This window comes from Nannospalax galili, unplaced genomic scaffold, assembly GCF_000622305.1.
Source record: "Nannospalax galili isolate Female #2095 unplaced genomic scaffold, S.galili_v1.0 scaffold629, whole genome shotgun sequence".
NCBI lineage: Eukaryota > Metazoa > Chordata > Mammalia > Rodentia > Spalacidae > Nannospalax > Nannospalax galili.
In genome coordinates, this window is record NW_008360323.1 from 1,813,429 (window position 1) to 1,834,276 (window position 20,848).

Sequence of the window (20,848 nt, forward strand, 5' to 3'; positions counted from 1 at the left end):
TATCCCCCCCCCCCCCCCCCCCGCCTCGCCATCTGGTTAACCTACTGTCAGAAGCAATAGATAGTTTACAAACTGTAGAGCCAGAAACAGTCATGGACCCCAGAGTTTCATGTCAAAACCTTGGTAATCAATGCTATTTATTTTCAGAAAATGGCTTGTTTATAAATTGAGTATAATGACACTGACCTTGGAAGACTGTTTAATACAACAATGCACAAGACACTCTTAGAAAACTGTCTGGCCTCTAACAGGTGCCCCACAAAAGTCATGGTCATTAACATCATGTCTGCTGTGGGGGTCCGTCATGTAAGACTGCCACAGGTATGCTACCTGGAGCAGCTGAAGCACTTTTATGGTGACCTCCCAAACTTTATTTTCCACTTGAGCCTTTCAAGTGGACCAGACTGGCCTCAAACTCACTATGTAGTCAATGACCTTGAACTCCTGATCCTCCTGTCTCTGCCTCCCAAGTGCATAGATTACAGGTGAGTGCCATTGTGCCAAACTTTGGTTTTGCTATGTAGAAATAATTTGTGGGGGAGAGATGAGTGCATCTGAGCAGTAGCTTATTAAAAAAATTTTAGGTGTGTAGAGACAGAGGAAAGTAGACTCATTAAAGAGGAGAGAGGAATTTGGAGAAGCCCATGTGAGCCAGGGGAGCTTGCCATAGTTGCTGCAGTGTGGTGAGCCTGTTCCTCTCAACTCTGTCTCCATGAATCCAAAGAGCTTCTGCTCTCTTTGTCCATCTGTCTGTCTATCTTAATGTATGTAGCATATGGAGTGAAATTTATTTGGGGACTTAGCAAAGTTGCAAGTCCTGCTTCAAGGTGGAAATACGTTAAAGTCAGAGACTGGGTTAAGAAGCATCTGCTCAGGTAATGTATTCTGTTGATCTGGGGCAAATTCGAACAGAAGGTTCTGGCATCCTTGGGCAGAAATACTTTATTGCCAGTAGTTTTGATGTTCAGCTCTGTCTCTAGTCTTGTGAAAAGTGGAGGAGGTTTGCTGTTTTCAGGGACTGTGTTCCAAGTGGTCAGCATGGATCAGGGATAGAATTCCTGTAGTAAAGGGTTCTGAGATTTCCATGTGTCAGGGACGAGTGCCCTCTACTGTTCATGGGAGGATATGCAGCTGTGGTCAAATCAAGGGTGTGTCCACTGCAGGAGCTCAGTTGTCTGCAGGGAGGACAGGCTCAGGCAAGCTGCTCAGTTGTCTGCAGCGAGGACAACGCCGTTTGGAAGGGCTTTGTCTAGATCTGGGGTATGAAGATGCTGCAGTAGCCAGCTGACAGGCTGCATCAGAACCCTCCTCATGATTATTTTCAGGAGGGCTCTGACTCTGTGCTGCACATGAATATGCCCTGCCCCACATTTACAGCAAACAAGTTGATGTCAGTGCTGCTCCTAATCCGAAGGAAGTTTTAAAAGTGACGTTAACCACTGAAGCTTAACTGGAAAAGGTTGCTTCTGAGTATTATGCAACTAAAATTTCAAGCCACTTTAAGGAAGACCAATTTATAGCTGTAATTAAAGATATAGATTCAATTCATTGTTTAACTTTATACTGGCAAGGAATCTCTTCCCTCTCCCTCCTCCCTCCCTCCCTCCCTCCTTCCCCTCTCCCTTCTCTCCCTCTGTCCCTCATTCTTTCCCTTTTCCTTTCCTTCCTCCCATGTCCTCCATAAAACCATCTAAAATACCACAGAATTGCTTTCTTCAGTAATATCATGTAGTAAAAAATACTTTGCTGTTTTTCTGTGACTTCTGAGATTAATTTTGAGGTTCCTTTACCCTCTGAGCTGCTGAATTTTGACCCCAAACAATGTGCTCAGTACTTCCTTTCATTGTTTCCCTTTTCCTTTCCTTCCTCCCATGTCCTCCATAAAACCATCTAAAATACCACAGAATTGCTTTCTTCAGTAATATCATGTAGTAAAAAATACTTTGCTGTTTTTCTGTGACTTCTGAGATTAATTTTGAGGTTCCTTTACCCTCTGAGCTGCTGAATTTTGACCCCAAACAATGTGCTCAGTACTTCCTTTCATTGTAAATCATGGAGGAGGCAATTCTATAGGTGCTCAGCTGCTGCTGGGGACTGAGCTGTCTGTGACCCCGCTTCCTCCGCATTATTCCACTTAGCCACAGCAGAGAAATTAACAACATATCCATGAAAGGAGAAAATCTTAGTCTAGAACTACACCATATGAAAGCACGTTTTCTTTTGTGACTCATAGTTTCAAATGTGTGAGTTTAGAGGGTTTTGATTTCTTTTCTACCGTGGGGCAGAATGACGGTCCCTGGGATTCTGCAACATCTTATCCTTCCTGTGCACCAAGAAGGGCGTCCAGGTTAGCGCAGCACTGACCACCCAGTGGAAATGACTGCCAGGTGTGCAAAATGCAGGCCTCTACTAGAAACCCTCTAGGTCTCAGCATGGTGATGGGTCTACCATTTAGTGTGGTGGGAGGATGAGTAGACACTTCACTTTAAAGAATGTAGCAGTTCCAGCTGGGCCTGGTGGCGCACACCTTTAATCCCAGCTCTTGGGAGGCAGAGGCAGGTGGATTTCTGTGAGTTCAAGGCCAGCCTGGTCTACATATTGAATTGCAGGACAGCTGGTGCTACAGAGAGACACTGTCTTGAAAAGTCCAAAAAAGAAAAAGAATATAGCAATGCCATGCAGTTTAACAGATTAAGTTCTCTTGTACACAGGGTCTCACTGTGTAGCCCTGACTGGGCTGGAACTTGGTGTGTAGACCAGGCTGGCTTTGAACTCACTGAGATTCCTCTCTTCTGCCTCCTGAGTTCTGAGATTAAAGGTGTGCACCACCACAAGTTCAATTTTTGGTACTTCTGTTTTGAGATTTCAATGTAAAATATTAGCTTAAAAGATTTCTATATCTGTATGCATTTGTGTGTGTGTGTGCATGTGCATGTGTGTGTGTATGTGTGTGTGTGTGTGTGTGTGTGTGTGTGCAGAGCACAGAGGTTGATGTTGATGGTGAGAGTCTTCCTTTATCACTCTCCACCATATTTACTGAGACAGGATCTGCCACTGAGCCTGGAGCTCACAGTTCCACCTACACTGGCTTCTGTACCACTGGGATCTACTTGTTTCTGCCTCCCCAGCCCTGGGATTACAGGTGCATTCCACCATGCCTGGCTTTTCCATGGATGCTAAACTAGGGATCTGAGCTCAGGTTCTCATGCTTGCACAACAAGAATTGACCAGTGAGGGCTGGAGGGCTGGCTCAGTGGTTAAGAACACTGGTTGTTCTTGCAGAGAACCCAGGTTCAGTTCACAGCACCCATATGGTGGCTAACAACCATCTAACTCCAGTTCCAGGGGATCTGATGCCCTCCTCTTATGTCTGTGGGTGTTGTACAACATGTGTGCACTTATATACATTCAGGTAATACACTCATACACATGAGATAAAAATAAAATATTTAAAAAAAGAATTGACGAGACATCTCTTTAGCAGTAGATGTTTTTAACCCTCCCGTGAAGGTGTCAGTGACACACAGGCAGCTTATTTCATACGTCACTTTCTCTCCAGTCAGACATGACCCACAGAGCTGATGTCACCTCCTACTGGACATTGCTCTCTGGTTTCTATTATAGGATTCATCATGAACATACGTAACATATTGGTCTGTCTCCCCTTTTCAAGGACAAATGTTATGTCTTCCTTGCCTTATATCTGCACCATTATAGAGTTTAACAAACACTCTTTTTCCGCCTTTAGGCAAGAGCAATATGACGTCATGATTCTGAGCAATAGCTGTTAGGGAATGTAAATGTGTAGAGATGTTGCTTAAACAGACCAGCTGATAGCAGCTAAGCATCTGGCACAGAAACAAGAGGCAGCGCTAAAACTGCCTTTTATTAAACTCAATTTTCTTCAGGGGCTGACATTCAGGATGAGTATGGAAAGTGACTGGCAGGAAAGATGGAGGGTTTTCTTGGATGCTCTGCATTTCGAGGGCTGTGTCTAGGAGGAAAGAATCTTGACTCTGGGAGAGTGGTGCTCTCCAGAGAGCAGGTGTGCGCCAATCACTAAAAGCTTTCCTGACAGGCAGGTAGAAACTGGACTAAAAAAATCCAGAAACTTTACCTCAGAACTGATGATTTGAACAGAAGATAGCTTGGTGCTGGGACCCTGAGCATGCAGCACTCTGGGCTGTGGGTGACGTTGAAGGATGGGACTCACCTGCCTCAATGAAGTACCCAAGGAACAGAATCTTGACCTGTATCTAAAAGTTTCTGAAACAAGCCTGTCTGATTTTTTGTATCATGACTCACATATTAATAGCATCTCTTTCTGTTACCCAGTACGTCTTCATTTGTATGATAAATTATCCCATCACCTGTGTGGGATCATTTTTCAACAGTGACACCCTGTGGTTAGGAGAAGCAACAGCAGTGGACTGAGATGTCATGACCATTCCTGGTCAGTATGGAAGCCAGGATGAGCAAGCACTTCCTCTCCTTGAACTTGAAGAGCTTTCAGGGTGCCTGGCAATTAAGGAGGGAGAGAGCCCTTCAAAAGGGAGTCTGAACACATCTTGTTAATAAGGCATGTAGGTGCTTCAGCTGTTTTAATTGGAGAAATAAAATCTGCAGCCATATGTTTATTATACACTTGCAAAGTGGTTTATACCAGTTACATGCAGCTTATTTTAGAATCCTTGCTCTAGCGACTTGATTAATGACATGATTCTTATCCTGAGCTCTCTGTAGGAATTTTCCAGTATCTCAGTCTGTGATCTTGAGAAGTTATAAATTTCACTTGTGGGAAAACGTATTGAGCGTGCTACAGCTTTAAAGGTTTGTTTAATTGCTGGAGTTTAGAGTTTAATGATTAAAAGGATGTCTGCTTTTGCCTGTCAAGAATTCCTTTCCCTTTCTCTGGAAACACAGCCTCTTTTCCTGTGGGAAACATGTTCCATATAATGTAGATAGGGCTGGCCCTCTTAACTATCGCTTCCTCTTTTGTAAGTGCATGTGTGGGAACCTGTGGAGGACAGAGGAGGAATCGATGTCTTGCTTTCTATCACTCTCCACATTATTCTCTTGAGGTGGAGTCTTTCATTGAATCTGAAGTTCACCCTTTGGGCTCAGCTGGTTGGCCAGTGAGCTCCTGGGATCCTGTCTCTGTCTACCCCCACCCCCAGAACTGGGGTTATAGATACACCTATATTATAGGTATGGGTATGGTGGATTCAAACTCAGGTCCTTCATGCTTGCACAACGAAGGGCTCTTACTGACCAGTCCTTCTCCCCAGCCCCCTTTCTTCTCATTTTACCCTTCCTATACCCTAACGAGGATTTGGACACAAGTCTGTTCTTTTGGCCACACTGACTGAGAGACAGGGGTCAAGTGATTTACCTCAGATAGGCCAGCTGCCTTCTTTTCTGGGTGCTCAAGCTATCAGAAAAGATGGTTTCATTTTACAAAGGTTGCTAATCTAGATGCACAGAATTGTAGGCTGGAAGCAGTCATCTTTCACTAAAAGGAAGATGACCCAAACCAGAAGGAAATGAAGCCGTGATGACATTATTGTGAGACTTCTGGATCAGCCCCAACCAATCTATTCTATTTGTAGTTTTTTTCCCCTTTGTGTGTGTGTGTGTGTGTGTGTGTGTGTGTGTGTGTGTGTGTATGGGTGCACATTTATGTGGATATGCATGCATGTGTATGCACCTTTTACTTGTTTTGGTGGTGGTGGCTTTTGATTTTGTTTTTTGAGACATGATCTTCCTGTGTTGCCCAAGCTGGCTTTGTTCGAACCCATGATCTTTCTGGCTTGGTGTTTTGAGTAGCTGAGAGGGCAGGTGTGCACCACCATGGCCCAGCCGATGAAAGGCATGCACATATACGCACACTGAATTAGTTGGAGCCAAGGTTCTAATTAATATAAGTTCTGTTGTAAGTAGTGATGGTCTTCTGCATCTCAGGAGCCCAGGTTCATTAGATTTTGAGATTTAGTGGACTCACTTGAGTCAGCTCTGACTTTATACAGCATCTGTAGAGTTCTAAAGTTAGTCAGGTTTGTTCACTGCTGTGTGCCACCTACCCATTCAGCCACAGAAACTTATTGATAGAGTTCTTTACTGGGCAAGGTTAATCTTGGAAAATGACACAGACAAGGTCACCAAGTAGGTCAACTTCAAGGGAAAAACTGAAGAATACCTCTTTCCACAGAGTCCATCATCTCGGCCTACAAGCCCGTGTCTCATTCCACTTGCCTTCTGTTGCCCCAGGGCATGTCCTGGGGTCAGTGCGGTAACATGTCCTCTACCTCAAGTGTGAGAGATGGAAAGAGGAAGCATCGGAGCTTCCACAAGACTTCTCTGCTCAGTATCTTGGGCAGCATGTTGACAAGGAGGTCAGGATTTATAAAACTTAAATGGAAGATTAGGTAGCCCAGCAGTTGGATGAAAAAGAGCGTGGTAAAAAAGAGGGAGCAAAACATCCTGAAAGAGAAACCCAAGAAACTTAATCAGAAGTGAGAAATGTGGAGCAGAACAGTGAGTCAGACACGAGTGCCTTTGACTTCCTTGTATTCCCATGTTGACCACTGACCATTGTCTTCTCCCACTGGCCTGCCTGGGAATCTTTCTCTGTCCATCTGTTTTAGTTTCTTTCTTTTTTTGTTTTTCTGGCCTTGCACTTGCTAGGCCAGTGCTCTACCCACTGAGCTAAATCCCCAACCCCTGTTTTAGTTTCTTTGTGCCATTTATTACTAAATTAATTGTTCTCCTGTATTTTTATTTTATTTTTTTCCAATTATTTTCTAAAGTAGCTACATGCAAATATGTATTTCTGTGGCTCCTCATCTTCCCTAACACATGTTTAAGATATTGCCACTCAAGGGTGTGTACACTAAGATCTCATTTGGTTTCAATTTGCTTTACTCTGATGAACAGTGATGCTGAACATTTACCCACAGCCTTGTTAGTCTCCTGTGTTTCCTTCCTTCTGCCCGTTTACCTATGAGGTGGCTTGGGCTTGTTGATTTATAGGAGTACTTTATATGTTCTTGGTATCCATCCTTTTCTGGTGTATGTTAATGTACTATAGCTATACCTTTATAATGTTCACTTTCTCTAAGATATTAAAGCATGAAAGTTATTAATTTTAATAAGGCCTAATTTGTCAATCTTTTGTTTAATCATAATCAACACATAAGGCACATGTCTGTAACCTCAGCACTTGGGAGGCTGGGCAGGAGGGTCATGAATTGGAGGCTAGCTACATTGCACAGTAAACTGTCTCAGAAGGCCAAACAAAACAACATAGAACAAAAACAAGGCTGGAAAGATATTTCTGCTTTTTATTCAAAGTTTATCTAGTTTTAAAGTCAAAATCTATGTAGTTTCTATTCAAAATCCATATTGCTTTACTCTAATTCTGCAGATCATTAGTCTTCCCTTCAATATACACACCTCCATTGGAGTATGGACAGGACTTAATGACTCACTTCTAAGGGATAAAACTTTGCCAGAATCTGAGTGCTTCCTGCTGGGTTCTGGTTTCATGGCATAAGAGGACCAGCTTAGGGTTCTGTGGAAAAAGCGACTAGTTTGGAATGTTGTGTGCAGGGATACTGGAATATGGCTACTACATTATGTGCTATGAAGGGGTGTTCTCCTTAAGCAAATTTTCCAGGCAATTGGGGTTGACCTTTAAGCACCAATAATTTTAACCATCTTGATGGAGCCCTTTCTAAACCATATTTCATACCACTTTGAGTGCATGTTTCTTTATGCCTTCCTAAACAGATCATATTGAGCATAATTTGACCTTTCCTTGCAAGTGGAGGAGTTTCATGAATACTAACCGTGCTTTGCTATCACAGCATTTCCCTCAGGACTAATAGCCACCCAGGTGTTCAAATCTTGAATCCTTATTCAGTTAAAAAAGGTTCTTTTCTTTTCATTTATTATGTGCTGGATATTATTAGAGATCTTTCCCACAATTGTTTTCTGTCTCATGTCTTCTGTTAGAAAACAGAGTGAATTTGAGATTTAGCACATGTCTTTCAGGGGTCAAGATTCGGGAAGTTGAGTTTCTTAGTTGCCTTTGGACCAGGAAGTCATATTGCTGGAATTGAGATATGCAGCTAGTGACACTGGTCTGCTGATCTGACATGTGCCTTGTTTATAGTCTGCTCTCTGGCAGCATGTCTAAAAGAGCTTAGCTTTCCAGGAAAGTTACTGGAAGATACTTTGCTTACCTTTTACTGAACTGCATTGACTTTCTGGTGATAGAATTATACTGGAAAAGAGAACGTTGATAAATACATTTCTGGAAGCTGCTAAATAATATTAGTGAATCTTCACTTAAAATGTTACATTTATAAAAATCTTACCAATTCTTGTCATTTGTACAAATACATAATTCTTAAAGATGAAGGATTTTAAAATAATTATTTTATATAAAATATTGTGTGTGTATGTGCACACACACACATGTGCACATGTGTGCCCATTGGAGGCCAGAAGAGGGCAAGCAGATCTGAAGCTGAAGTTATAGCTGATTGTGAGCTGCCTGATGTTGAGTGTTGGGAAAAGGACTAAGGTCCTCTGCAAGAGCAGTACATGTACTCTTACCTGCTAAGCCATCTCTTCAGTATATATGGTCAGATAGCAGACTAAGGCACAGAAAGGCTATGTAGCAGAAGGTAATACAGCTGGTAAGTGATGGGTAAGCTGGGTCCTCAGAGGCCGCATTCCCAGCTCTCTGAACTGTGCTTTTTTTTTTTTTAACCTGCTACTTAGCCTAAGAAGCTTAGAGCCTATTTAAATCACTCAAAAATTCCAAAAATACAATTTTTGAAAGGAGTAACTATCTCACAATGAATATTTCTGGATTTTTTTGGCCTCTTTCTTCCAAAATATTTTCTGTTATTTCACTGTCTTTACAACCTTCTTGGGAGTTCAAGAAGAACTCAATAAGAGAAGCTATGAGCTCATTTCAGAGCTCACAGAACTAAAATTAGAAACTTTTTGGAAGTGGATTCTGTAGCCTGGAGGAGTTAGGTGCTATATGGCAGGTGCAGCCTCTCCTGTGTGAAGGGGCTCGAATGTCACTAGGCCAGTAGACCCTCATGGGACTATAATGGGCTTGAGGAGGCCAAATTTAATTTTTCTCTGATAGTTGCCTTGAAGGAATTCTTTCATGAGCCTCTGTGAGTAGATGGGGAGTGTGCTAAGCTTGGTTCTAGAACATTGAATCCAATAAATTTCAGGAGTCTCACTTGCTGATTGGAACATGCAAACTTGGGAGCCAGGATGACTTGTGTAGGATGTGGGAACATGGTCCAACATAAGCAAATATCTGAATGATCCCAGAACAATGATCAATGGCTGACATTTTCTTTTAAGGATGAGATGAACTCTTGTTTCTGAAATTATCAAAGACATTTACCTTGACTACATGAAATCTCTCTCTGGTGATGGTCAACCTTGGCTTTAAAGCCAGTGTTAATTACAGAATGCAAATCTAACACAAGTTTGTATTTTCACCGTGTGCCTACTGCTGCGAGGCAGCTAGTAGGCTGAAAGACTGATATGCTCCACCAAAAATCCTGCCTCCTTCAAATCTTTGTATGTGAACTAGTGACTTCATGGTACTAACTGTGGACAGGCCTGAAGTATGTCACGAAGAAGTATGGCTTTTTATGTTTTAACTCACAGACCAACTCCAGCTAGACATGACAGACATCTTGGCGCTCTTTGTTGTAAAAGATTCTGGACAGTGTTAGGACGAACAGAGAAACAATCTGTGATTATAGGAGATGAAAGGGGGGTATACATGCTGTGTGTCTGCCCCCCTTTTGTGCAGCATACCCTCCATTAATGCTCTTTCCTATTACCATTTGGCCTCCTCTTGGGTCTTAGGCAAGTTTTTGAGAATTTGTCATTTGTACGGGTGGAAGAGAGGGGAGCCCACTGCTCCTCAGCATCTTGCTTGGTTTCGTTTAGTGCTGGGATGCTTTGGAATTATAGTTGAAAATGTTTGGAAACTATTTTTCACAAACTGGATATCCACCTTGTGACGTACAGTTTCTGAACAGTCCCGTGGAAGGCGGTGGCACTGAGTGGAGGGAGTGGCATGCTTACCTTATTTTTACTGTTACATTTCTCTTGCTTGGAATCGATGCTTAAGACTTTTGATCTAGGGGAAAAGGAAACAGAGTATTTAAATATTCATATACAGAATGGTTATTTAAAAATATTTTAAAGTTACATTATCCAACAACATACCCACTGGTTACATTTAGCTGTTTAAATGTAAGTTAATTTAAACAAAAATTCAGTTTCTTGGGCACATTAGCCATCTTCGAAGTCCTCAGAAGTCTGTTACTTATGGTTAGTGGCTACCTATTGGATGCATGGAAAGTTCTACCAGACAACCCTATTCTACAATCTTAAAGCTCCAACTTTGTGCTCAGCAGGCATCTTAGCAGACTGAAAGCATCTTTCAGGATCAAGGATCTCTGCATCCTGGGACCCTGGTTTGTAGGATGCAGCTTGTACATGGCTACTTAGAGGGTATGTGCAATATTGACCTCTTATTGTGGATCCAAAGATTCCCCAAACATTATAATAAACAGGAAAGCTTCTTCATTTAGTTAAGATTTAGCTGAGAAGGAGGGTCAGGCAACTCAGGGGAGGCTGTTTGTTTTGGTTTTGTACTATTTATGTTCCAGAAGCACGGGGAATGTTTTTGCAGGAGTCCTTTACCATGTCTAGTTTCTAACATTCATAGCTCAGTACAGTGACCAGATATGTTTCATAACACAGAATCTACAATGTATCTAGGGGTGAGTTTTGTGCCTATGTCGTGCTTAGGTTTTCATATATTTGAGAGAAATGATGATGATGATAGTTTTAAGGCCTTTCTTTGAAATATAAGGAATTACTGAGGGTCTCAGCCACTACATTTTTTAAAATACATGTTTATGCTCTTAATGTAAACACAAATAATAATGTGACAGTGTGATGTAGTTATGAAGGAAGATGTGTATCTGTAGTATTTTAAGATTGTGATTCTAACCACATCACAAAAGGAGACCAAAAGGGCTGGAGAGGTGGCTCAGTGGTCAAGAGCACTGGCTGCTCTTTCAAAGATGTGGGTTCAATTCCCAACACCTACAAGGAGGCTAACAACCATCTGTAACTCCAGTTCTAGGGGATCGGATGCCCTCTTCTGATCTCCATGGGCACTGCATGACATGAGTGTACTTACATACATGCAGGCAATTCGCTCATACACATAAAGTAAAAAAATAAAAGAAACAAAAGGAGAGCAAAGATATGGCTCTGGGGCTCATTCAGTTCCAGAGGGGAACTGGGCAGAGTATGCTCTGATTCAGCTGAGCTGGAGTTACCACCAAACCAGTATGGATGATCCTTTATTTGCAAATGCTCACATTTCTTTCTCAAGGAATTCAGTTTCCAGTTCTTCTATTCGCTTCAAAGCTTCCTGGTACTTCTTTAAAGAGAAATGGAGGGTGCCACTGTGATTACTTAGAAACTTGGTGATTTTTCTAAGCCTGCAAACACTTGTTACTAGGCTGTAACATGAATGTTTGGTGTTCCCATGTCCACTTCCTTGGCTTTCATAGACCCAACCCACCAACCTTATCTCCTCCGCATTAGGTAGGTTGTCAAGGGTAACTGGGGTTAGACATAGCAGATGTGCCCATTATTAACAGAGAGCACAGTTGTTGAAAAAGCAAAACAGTAGTTACCAAGAAGGAAGGGGCAATAAGGTGATATTGGCAGGGGACTGATAACCTTAAAGGCTCTTCTTAGTACCATGTAGGGTTACAGTTTTTCTACACAGCATTCTTGAACAGCCTGGTTACATTTCATCCTATACCTTAAGAGTCCCTTCCTGAGAAGCTGTACCTTTATGCAGAGGGCTTGGTCTTCACAGAGCTCGGACACAAACACATAGTAATTCATTATCTGAGAAACCAAAGTTGAGTCTTAATTTTTTCCAGTAAATTTCTACAAGAACAGAAATATATATGCTTCTTCTTGTATCTAGACTCTAAATATAATCTTTTGTCATATGTATAATTCATTTCATTTTTTTTACAAATTGAGGACAAATAAACCATACTTTATTATCCAAATGGAAATTATTTGGGGGCATTTGAAAGAGGAATAGATACTAGTATGTGGGAGATGAAGGTGCTGGAATGTATCCTGTAAAGAAGTTCAGGTAAAGATGATCTAGGGGACTGGACACATCTTCTATTGTTGTGTTTTTTTAAAAAAATATTTTATTTATTATTTTTATTTTATGTGTACGTGTGTTTTGCTTGCATGTAGGTAAGTGCACCCGTGTCGTGCAATGCCTGTGGAGGACAGAAGAAGCTGTTGGATCCCCTGGAACTGGAGTTATGGGCAGTTGTTAGCTGTCATGTGGGTGTTGGGATTCAAACCCAGGTCTTCTGCAAGAACAACCAGTGTTCTTAACTGCTGAGCCATCTCTCTGGCCCCATTGTTGTGTGTGTGTGTTTTTTAAAACCATCTCTTTGATCTGGATTGTCCTGGGTTTGGAACCTGATTATACACCAATCTTTTGAAAATGTATTAGGTTGATGGAGGATTAAGTTTTCCCTTCTTGGGAAGAAGAATCTTTGGAGTCCCTGTTGTTACCTTGGCCAACTCCTTTTCTTGGTCTGCACAGGAAACTTCCAGCTGTTGTAACTTAACCTGTTGAAAGGAAAGGAGCGGGGAACTCAGCAGGTGGAAACTGCGCAAGAACGGCACATCATCACAGTGGTTCTGGGTTAGCTGTTGAACTGCATCCGCCACCATTGATGCGGGGGCCAAGCTGTCCAGGGCTCTTTGCAGCCATGGTGAGCATCTATCTTTACACTGAGACTTCGTCTGCCTGTACCGTGAGGGCGCTTCAGTTCTTAGCTTCGTTTGCTAAGTATTTTAATTTTTTAAAAATTAATTTTATTTTTTATTTCATGTATATGAGTATTTTGCCTGCATGTATGTATGTGCACTTGTGTTGTACAATGCCCACAGCGGCCTGAGGAGGGTGTTGGATCTTCTGGAACAGGAATTTCAGACAGTTGTTATCTGTCATGTGGGTGCTGGGAACCGAAGCTGGGTCCTCTGCAAGAGCAGCTAGTGCCCCTAACCTCTAAGACAGCTCACTAGCCCCACAGCTGTTTTTCTTGAAAATAACATGAATCTTGAAGAGTTTGTCTTCCCATTTCCCTTTTATATAGTCAGTCTAAATCTAAGACTTTGGCTCACTACTTCTTACCTCATTGAATCTTTTCCTTTTTTTCTCCTTATACATTTGGCAAAATGTGTGTGTAGTGTGTGGTGTCTGTGTGTGTGGTGTGTATGTGGTACGTGTGTGTGGTATTTTGTGTGTGTATATGTGTGGGAGGGCCTGAGGCGTAAAGATCCAATTTGATTTGTAATTTGAAAGAACAATTTCTTCCAGGTCCGGAGAATCGATTGTTCAGGAGTAAAAGAAGCAAAGAGCTCAGCTAAGGGGCTTCAGCGGCCCACACTGCAGTGGCTTTCAGGAGGGTAGGGGCAGGGGAAAGGTGGAGAGGAGAAGGTAAGTGGGGCCAGAGGAGAAATGCCACACTTCTCCATTCAGCTTCATCTCTACACTCCATCCAGATGCCGATATTTGACACCTGTACTCTGCATAATGAATTCTTTCTTCAATTACATCAAAGCTAGTCATCCAGATGTTCTAAGAGCTATGGTCTCAGGTCAATAGTGTGAGTTGTAAGGTTTGGAAGTAGATCTATCCTAAATTGACTGAACCAACATGCCAGATGAACAGATGCAAAAGGGGTGCTGTATGTGTCACATAACAATCACACAAGAATTTTATGAAACAGGTGCGTCAAAGGACTAATGATACTCTGCAGCAAACAGTGACAATAGCTGTGGAAGGTTCTGTCCCAAGGAGCCTGGTTCCTCTGAGGGACAGGGCCTGCTGTGGAGAATTGACTGCGGAAAGGTAGCCAAGGAGGGAGGGGCTTTTTGGTGCCATCTTGGGATGGAAGTGGCCGGCTTGGTACAGGGTGGGAGGGCAGAAAAGAATGGCCCTGGTGTCTTTTCCGTGTGGACATGAGAAGGGGCATTTACAGACCTGGGGCGAAACCGTGGGCCCACAAGGTGTGGGTGAAAGCTAACAGTGGCTGTGAGCAGGGTGCGGAAGCAATCTGGAACCGTGGGCCACTGAGCCACAGAGCAGATGGGGCATGGGGTGTTCACCCTTTTGTGGAGGCTGGGTGTTCACCTTTGTAAGTTACTCTATTCCTCCTCCCCAGGATATAAAGTATGAAAAATTCAGATAAAAGTGTGCTATGTGGTTTGTCTAATAGTGCCAGGAGCAAGGGACCTAAGAGAACTCGGGGGACAGATGTCGACAGCAACTACAGCCAGACCCAATGTGTCCCCATTGATTATGACCAGGTTACCGTCAGGAAAATCTGCCCTGGGCAAAAGAAGGAATCTTGGGCGAAAACAAGTCTCCTGACTGTTGTGCTCACATGGCAAGCAAGGGCAAAGTCTTTAGAACCCTTTCTAGACTTAGCTTCAGTTTCCCCCTGATGAAGCCTCTGACTCCTCATTTGCTTCTTCCTAGAGAGTGTCCTACTTGAGCATGGTCAGTCAAGACTACTAGCTGGCATTGGGCTGTCTGCTTTTGTTGCCACTAATAAATACTATGGCCACTAATAGTAAACTGGCCTGCAGAAGAGCCAGATTTCTGTAGAGAAAGATTTCTGTAGACTTTGATTTTCTGCTTCTTTCTTCAGGGTCTCCATTTCTTCTGGGCTTTGTGCATACTGTGAATGTGGGTTTTTGACTGTATAGACACTAGACAAGGGCAAAAATGTAATTTTGGAGAGTCAAGAAAGAATTTTATCTGCTTTTTTAGTACAAAAGTCTCTAATTTCTGGTTTTTGATGAAGTAAGTTGTGGTTAGCCTTGGGCCCTCAGTTCTGGAACACAGTTATAGAAACGCTAGACTTTGCATGATGTGATTAGAAAGTAGAGATCATTAAATAGTGGATAGACTAAGTGGATGAATCCTTTTTAAGTTGCAGTCAATAAATATACCTTGTTTGACAGTCAGTAGACATATAGATCCTAGCTTTGCCTCTATGAATTTACCCACAGCCTCAGCCAGACTTTTACATAATAACTTTAAAATTGTTATGTGACTTCATGAAGATTCAGAGATCATAAAAAGGGAAAGAATACTTCATATACACAATCTCATTCAATCCTCAAGTTGGAGATATGAGAAATACATGCCAGATTAGGTGCTGGAGCGAGAGTTTTAAATGAGGGAATTCAGCTCCCTCAGTAATGTGCATTTGTGTTCAGGTCTCTGCAGCAAAAGGGAGAACAAAACCTGCTTCAGAGAGAAATTCTTGACTAAGGGCAGAGGAGGGAGACACGAGCTCAGTGGCTCTGGCTAAATTAAGTCTGATGTGGGCGAAAGTACAAAGAATTCATGGCAGCTTTGATGACTGTTTCCAGCTTCACAGCTTTTCCTGGCCACACAGCCCAAACCCACTCAGACATTTTTTTTCTGCTTACCTCTGACTCTTCTGAGGCTGTGTTACCATCACTTTGTTCACACCTGGCTGTCTTTTGTGATTTTCTTGCTAGCTACGGTTTCAAATAAAAAAATACATTTAAAAATCAAAATTCAAAATAACTAAATTGAAAAGAAAAACAGTGAGAAAAGACATTCTCTGGTATGTGGAGGGTCAGTAATCATGGCTTGATACAAGCTTGGAGGAGGGAGATGGCTCCTTGGGAGATACTCGGTGTCCTGTGAAAACTTCTTTGTTCTGCCTGTATCCTTTAACTATTCTCATCCCCAGAGTGAACTGGGGTCACTCAAGGCAATAGCACGTCCCTCAAGCCCCAATTAAAGTTGGGCTACTCAAGGCTGCAGGCATGGGTCACAGTGGGTAGAGCTAGGAAGTTTTCTGTACGTGAAGAAGGGTTGACATAGGGGACAAGCTTAGACAAGGAAGAGGACATCTTTGGGTATTAAGGGTGGTTGTGTGTGTGTTTAGTGCCTGCTGAAGATAAAATTAACTTCTGCCAATAAAGTTTCTAGTTAAGCCCTTTAACAGAGTGCTGGAATCCACTTCCTTAGAATGAAGAACTCATGGGACCACTGAACACCTCATCTACTCTTCCAGTCCATACTTGTAGAGATGATCCATGGCTTTAGACATGAGACTCAGCCTCAGGAGAGTGGGACCCAGTCCAAGCTCAGGCCTCTTTGACACCTGAGTCCAGTTTCTGTCTTTTATCTCGTTGTGAATGAAGATGCTGTGGAGGCACTGAGGAACACAGAGCCCCATCCTACCTTTCTTTGAAGTTCCGATATACTGTGGGCCAGAGCCTCATTCTTCCTTTCCTAGGAAGAGAAATGACCAGAGTGTAAGTCTGCATCAATATGACTCCATCTGCTCTTATTTAGCTGATATGTCCATTTCACCAGACAATATTTTCCTGCAGCAGTTTAATCTTATTTGCAGATATAGATCAAACCACCAATGAAATAAGCACCAAGGTATAGATACTTATCTAGATAACTTCCCCATATTAAATATTTCCCAAGAAACACATATTTCCCTCATTCCCTCCCATGCATGGACACATTCTATGTGAAATTATCAGCTTAGCAGATGGGGGCTGTGAGCCAGGGTATTTCCCAGTATCTTGCTTACAATTTTGACTGTTTCTTCCTTCAGCTCCTGCAAGGCTCTTTCCCGTTCCATCATGATGCAGTTTTCCTTCTCCAATTCCTCATCTTCTGCAGGGTCTCCAGTCTGGGAAACCTCATTTTCTAGCCTGAATGTCAAATGCATAAGCTATAAGGGTCCATTATGGACAGTTTCAGAAGTGATAAAATTCAAGTATCTGTTATAAGAGTGCTTGGATGACTATACGTGCATCTCAGGTTGGAAACCCTTCTTTTATGGATATATAGAATCAGACAATTTCAAGGCATAACAAGAAAGAAGAAAGATATGCTTTATTCTCAGGACAAACACCTCAGTGTACTTTCAAGTCGGGAAAGCTCTTTAGCTAGTTTTAAAGGAGTCTGTTTTTGAAACCTGCTATGTTTGAGTGTGCCAGCTACAGAATAATGCCAAAGAAGAATGAATAAACTTTTTAGTACATAAGATACAGTTCTAGATCAAACAGGAAAACTGGGGTTTATTTTTCTCCACCCCGTCTTTCAGATTGAGAACTTCCCTCACAAAACCCTAAGACTCACCTCTGGATCTCATGTTCTTTTTGTTGGATTTTGAGAAGAAGCTCCTGATTCGCTTCATCTATTCTCTGCATATCGCTTTCAAGGTCCATGTTCAAACTCATAATGTTCTTCTTTGACTGGGCCAATCTTAAGATTTCCTTTTCTTCTGACCTATAGACTCAGCCCCAAAATGAACAAGGAAGGGTTATCTTAAGAACGAAAGTCACTGGGCCAAATAAGATAACAAAGCCAGGTAATTCATCTACTGTGCTCTTTCTGTGAGCATAATTTTTCTTTCTCATTTTTGGAAAATGGTACTTTAAAATCAGGCTTTTACAACTTCTTGTTGTTTTTGTTTGTTTCGGTTTTGTTTTTAGTGGTGCTGGGGATTGACCTAGGGCCCTCACATGCTAGCCAAGTGCTGTGGTCACTGAGCTACTTCCTAGCCCTTAACTCTATAGTCTGTTTCAATAATTCTCAACACATCAAGGGACATCCTTCCCAGGCTTTCTCCTCCAAAATGCTCATGACAACCGTGTACCACCACTCTGGTTTCATGAGAAGCTGAACTTCCTTAAATAGCCTCGCAGTGGAAAGAATTGTTTCCCATGGCAACCTTTTCTTAAATTGTTCTCAAAACCTGGTTATGTAATAGTCTTTTACTGAATATTTTTATCTGGGCACCTGCTTCATCAATTCGGATTTAGGGGACTGTATGCAGAGACAAAAGAAGTTCCTACCACCATGGAGGACTTTACTCTTTCCCTCTCTACTCTTCACAATTTTTATCTATTATTTATTTATAATAAATAATAAATTTATTTTTGATGGCATGTATGTAAGCGTACCTGTGTGACATGTGGGTGCTGGGAACTGAACAGAGGTCCTCTGCAAGAGCAGTCAGTGTTCTTAACAGCTGAGTCATGTCCCCAACCCTCACCTTCATTACTCTTTTAAAAAATATTTTATTTTAATTTTATGTGTATGAGTGTATTGTCTGCATGTATGTAAGTGTACCTGTGTCATGCAATGCCCTCAGAGGTCAGAAGAGGGTGTTGGGCTTCCCTGGAACTGGAGTTACAGACGATTGTTAGCCACTATGTGGGTGCTGGGAATCGAACCCAGGTCTCCTGGAAGAGTAACCAGTGCTTTTAACCGCTGAGCCATCTCTCTAGCCCCAATTGCTCTTATTTCGACTTTTCTTTGACTTGCTGATTAGAATGTTTGAGATTTTACTATGTGGCCCAAGCATTCAAGAATATAGCAACTGCTTCCAAAAAATGTGAATAAAAGGATAACTTTAGTCTGTAAAGGGTACCCAAGCCAAGGAGTGCTCATACTAAATTTCCTCTAGTGCATAAATTAATTCATTGGTTTGTCTTTGATTAACCAGGAATAGGGTAGGAAGGCACAGAGACTTTTATTATGGGAAGAAATGAAGTATGATACTGGAAAATAAAAGTCCTATCTTGGAGGGGCTGACTTGTGTGGGAAATTATAGGAGTTCTCACTTCCTAAAGGAGCAGAGTGCTTGGGGAAGGTGCAGTGGGAGGTGAGTGGAGGGAAGTCGATAAGAGAGGTGACTGGAAGGTTAGCAGAGCTCTCAGAAACAGCCTCCTCACACCTGGTGCCTGGATGCGGCTTTGGATAGTCACCATTACTTACTCGTAATCTAGTTGATCTTCCTTCTGTTCTTCCATTGTAGAGTCCCTGAAACATCAACAGAGATGCATTTATGAACTGTGGAAATGGGCCCATTTATATCCCGATAGACAGTAAGTGAACTGGTTTAGAAAGTAAGTAAACCAGTTTTCTCCCTTTAAATCCCCTGGTCTGGATGTGACAAATCCGTCTTCCACTTCTGCCACTCATCTGACTCTGCGTCAGGAAGTGAGGGTACAAAGAAAATGCTGGAAAATTCAATATATGTCCTGCAAGCAAATGCACTCAGAATGTTTGTCAAAATCAATTAATTTGGAAATTTGTATGAAACAGCAGGCTGAAATAGAGGCGACCAGCACTTCCCCAGTCTCCTTTTCCCTATGTCCTGCCACTTCCTTTAAAACTCTCAGGGCACAAAGGTGGGTACATCACTGCCCTGAAAAGTTGCCACTGTTCCCTTGTCCATGACCCCCAAAACATTCATGTTCTCTAGCCTCTGGCTTCTATGAGCCAGTCAGGAAGCCTGTCAGCATTAATCAGGGAGTTAGCATTAATCAACCAAGTAGAAGAAAACTCTCTGGCTCTCTATGCCCTATAACTCCCTCTTTGTCTCCATTTCTTCTCCAAACTCTACCTCCCTTCTACTGACGTGTTTTGTCTTCTTGATCCTTCCCTGGTCAATTAGCTTTTGAAGACTCTAACCTGTTCCCACTGGAACCATCCAATAGAATTTCAGAACCTTCCGTGGAGTCATGACTCTACTTTGACACAGGATGATCAGGGCAGCGTGTCACAGTGGTGCCAGTGGCAATGGGTTCTTACCTTCCCTAGCCAGAGCCTCTGTAGGTGTGTGGGCTTCATGATTAAATCTGCCCTAACAGGAAGAGCTTCAGGGAACTGTTTTCTGGGCAGCATGAAGGGACAGTCTTCAGAATAATTTCTCTAGTAAATAGGGTTTCTTTCTTGCCCAAATGAGCCTAAGATGTGTAATCTAGTCTTGTAGCCAGCAGTGAGATCCTGTCACATATCCAACTAGCTACTCACTGAGTCTCCAAGGATGGAAATGTGAAAATGCAAGGTGCCTTTGAGACACTATTCAAAGCACTAGAGAGAAGAGGAAATAAAACAGCCCAGAGCACTTACCTTTGTGGAAGAGTTTACCCTCTACGGGCTGTGTGTGTGTGTGTGTGTGTGTGTGTGTGTGTGTGTGTGTGAGGAACAAGAAGTAAGTTGATTTTATTTCACGGAAGGAGGACGCTGTGAAGAAACAAGCAGGTGAAGGGCATGAGGGAAGGCAGCTTCACCTGGGAACGGAGGTTTTTAGTCTTAAATTGGCTGGTGTGGAGAAAGCTGCTGACAGGCCTTCTCATATTGGGAAGTGGGATGTTGAAGTGCAGAGACTTGATAAATTAAAGGAGACTTTGGGGCGTGTCGAGATGGAAACAGAGTCCAAAGGATCCAGCAACACCAGCAGGGGATAGGAAGACCCAGTTTTGCTTGCAGAGGCCCATGGATACATAGCTTTCCATTGCCCTTGCTACCATGTTGGAAAAGAGGAAGACTTTAGAGAGAGAGTCACTCGCCAAAATACTGACATTACTTGAAAGAGATTTTTCAGTTAGCAATGCCTGTGATTATTCTGAATGGCTCCATTGTGTCATTTTTTTTTTTTGGCCAGATTTAAGGGAAAGTCAGTTACAAAATGGAAAGAATATGTATTCTGTATACCTGAATGTGTGGACATGTCAGTCAGACTCTGCTCAGCTTGGAACTTTTTGTGGATGTATGAATCTCAGAAACCTGCCCTCTACTCAGAAAGCACACATTGAGATTTGTGAGCCTCTTACATACTGGAGTGACTTTTTAACATACTGGAGTTTC

The 20,848-nt window shown here is 42.3% G+C and overlaps 1 protein-coding gene across 1 annotated transcript; it reads right to left on the reverse strand.

Moving 5' to 3' along the window:
• Positions 1 to 6,281: 6,281 nt before the first annotated feature.
• Positions 6,282 to 19,005, reverse strand: Tmco5a (transmembrane and coiled-coil domains 5A). Its single transcript, XM_008825318.1, has 11 exons — positions 18,971 to 19,005; positions 17,327 to 17,476; positions 16,773 to 16,896; positions 16,409 to 16,459; positions 15,622 to 15,693; positions 12,685 to 12,741; positions 11,926 to 11,985; positions 11,445 to 11,506; positions 10,132 to 10,186; positions 8,244 to 8,284; positions 6,282 to 6,480 (listed from the first exon to the last, which is right to left on the reverse strand). The coding sequence occupies exons 1-11, from the start codon at positions 19,003 to 19,005 to the stop codon at positions 6,282 to 6,284; spliced, it is 906 nt and encodes a 301-aa protein (XP_008823540.1).
• Between the last annotated feature and the right edge of the window lie 1,843 nt (positions 19,006 to 20,848).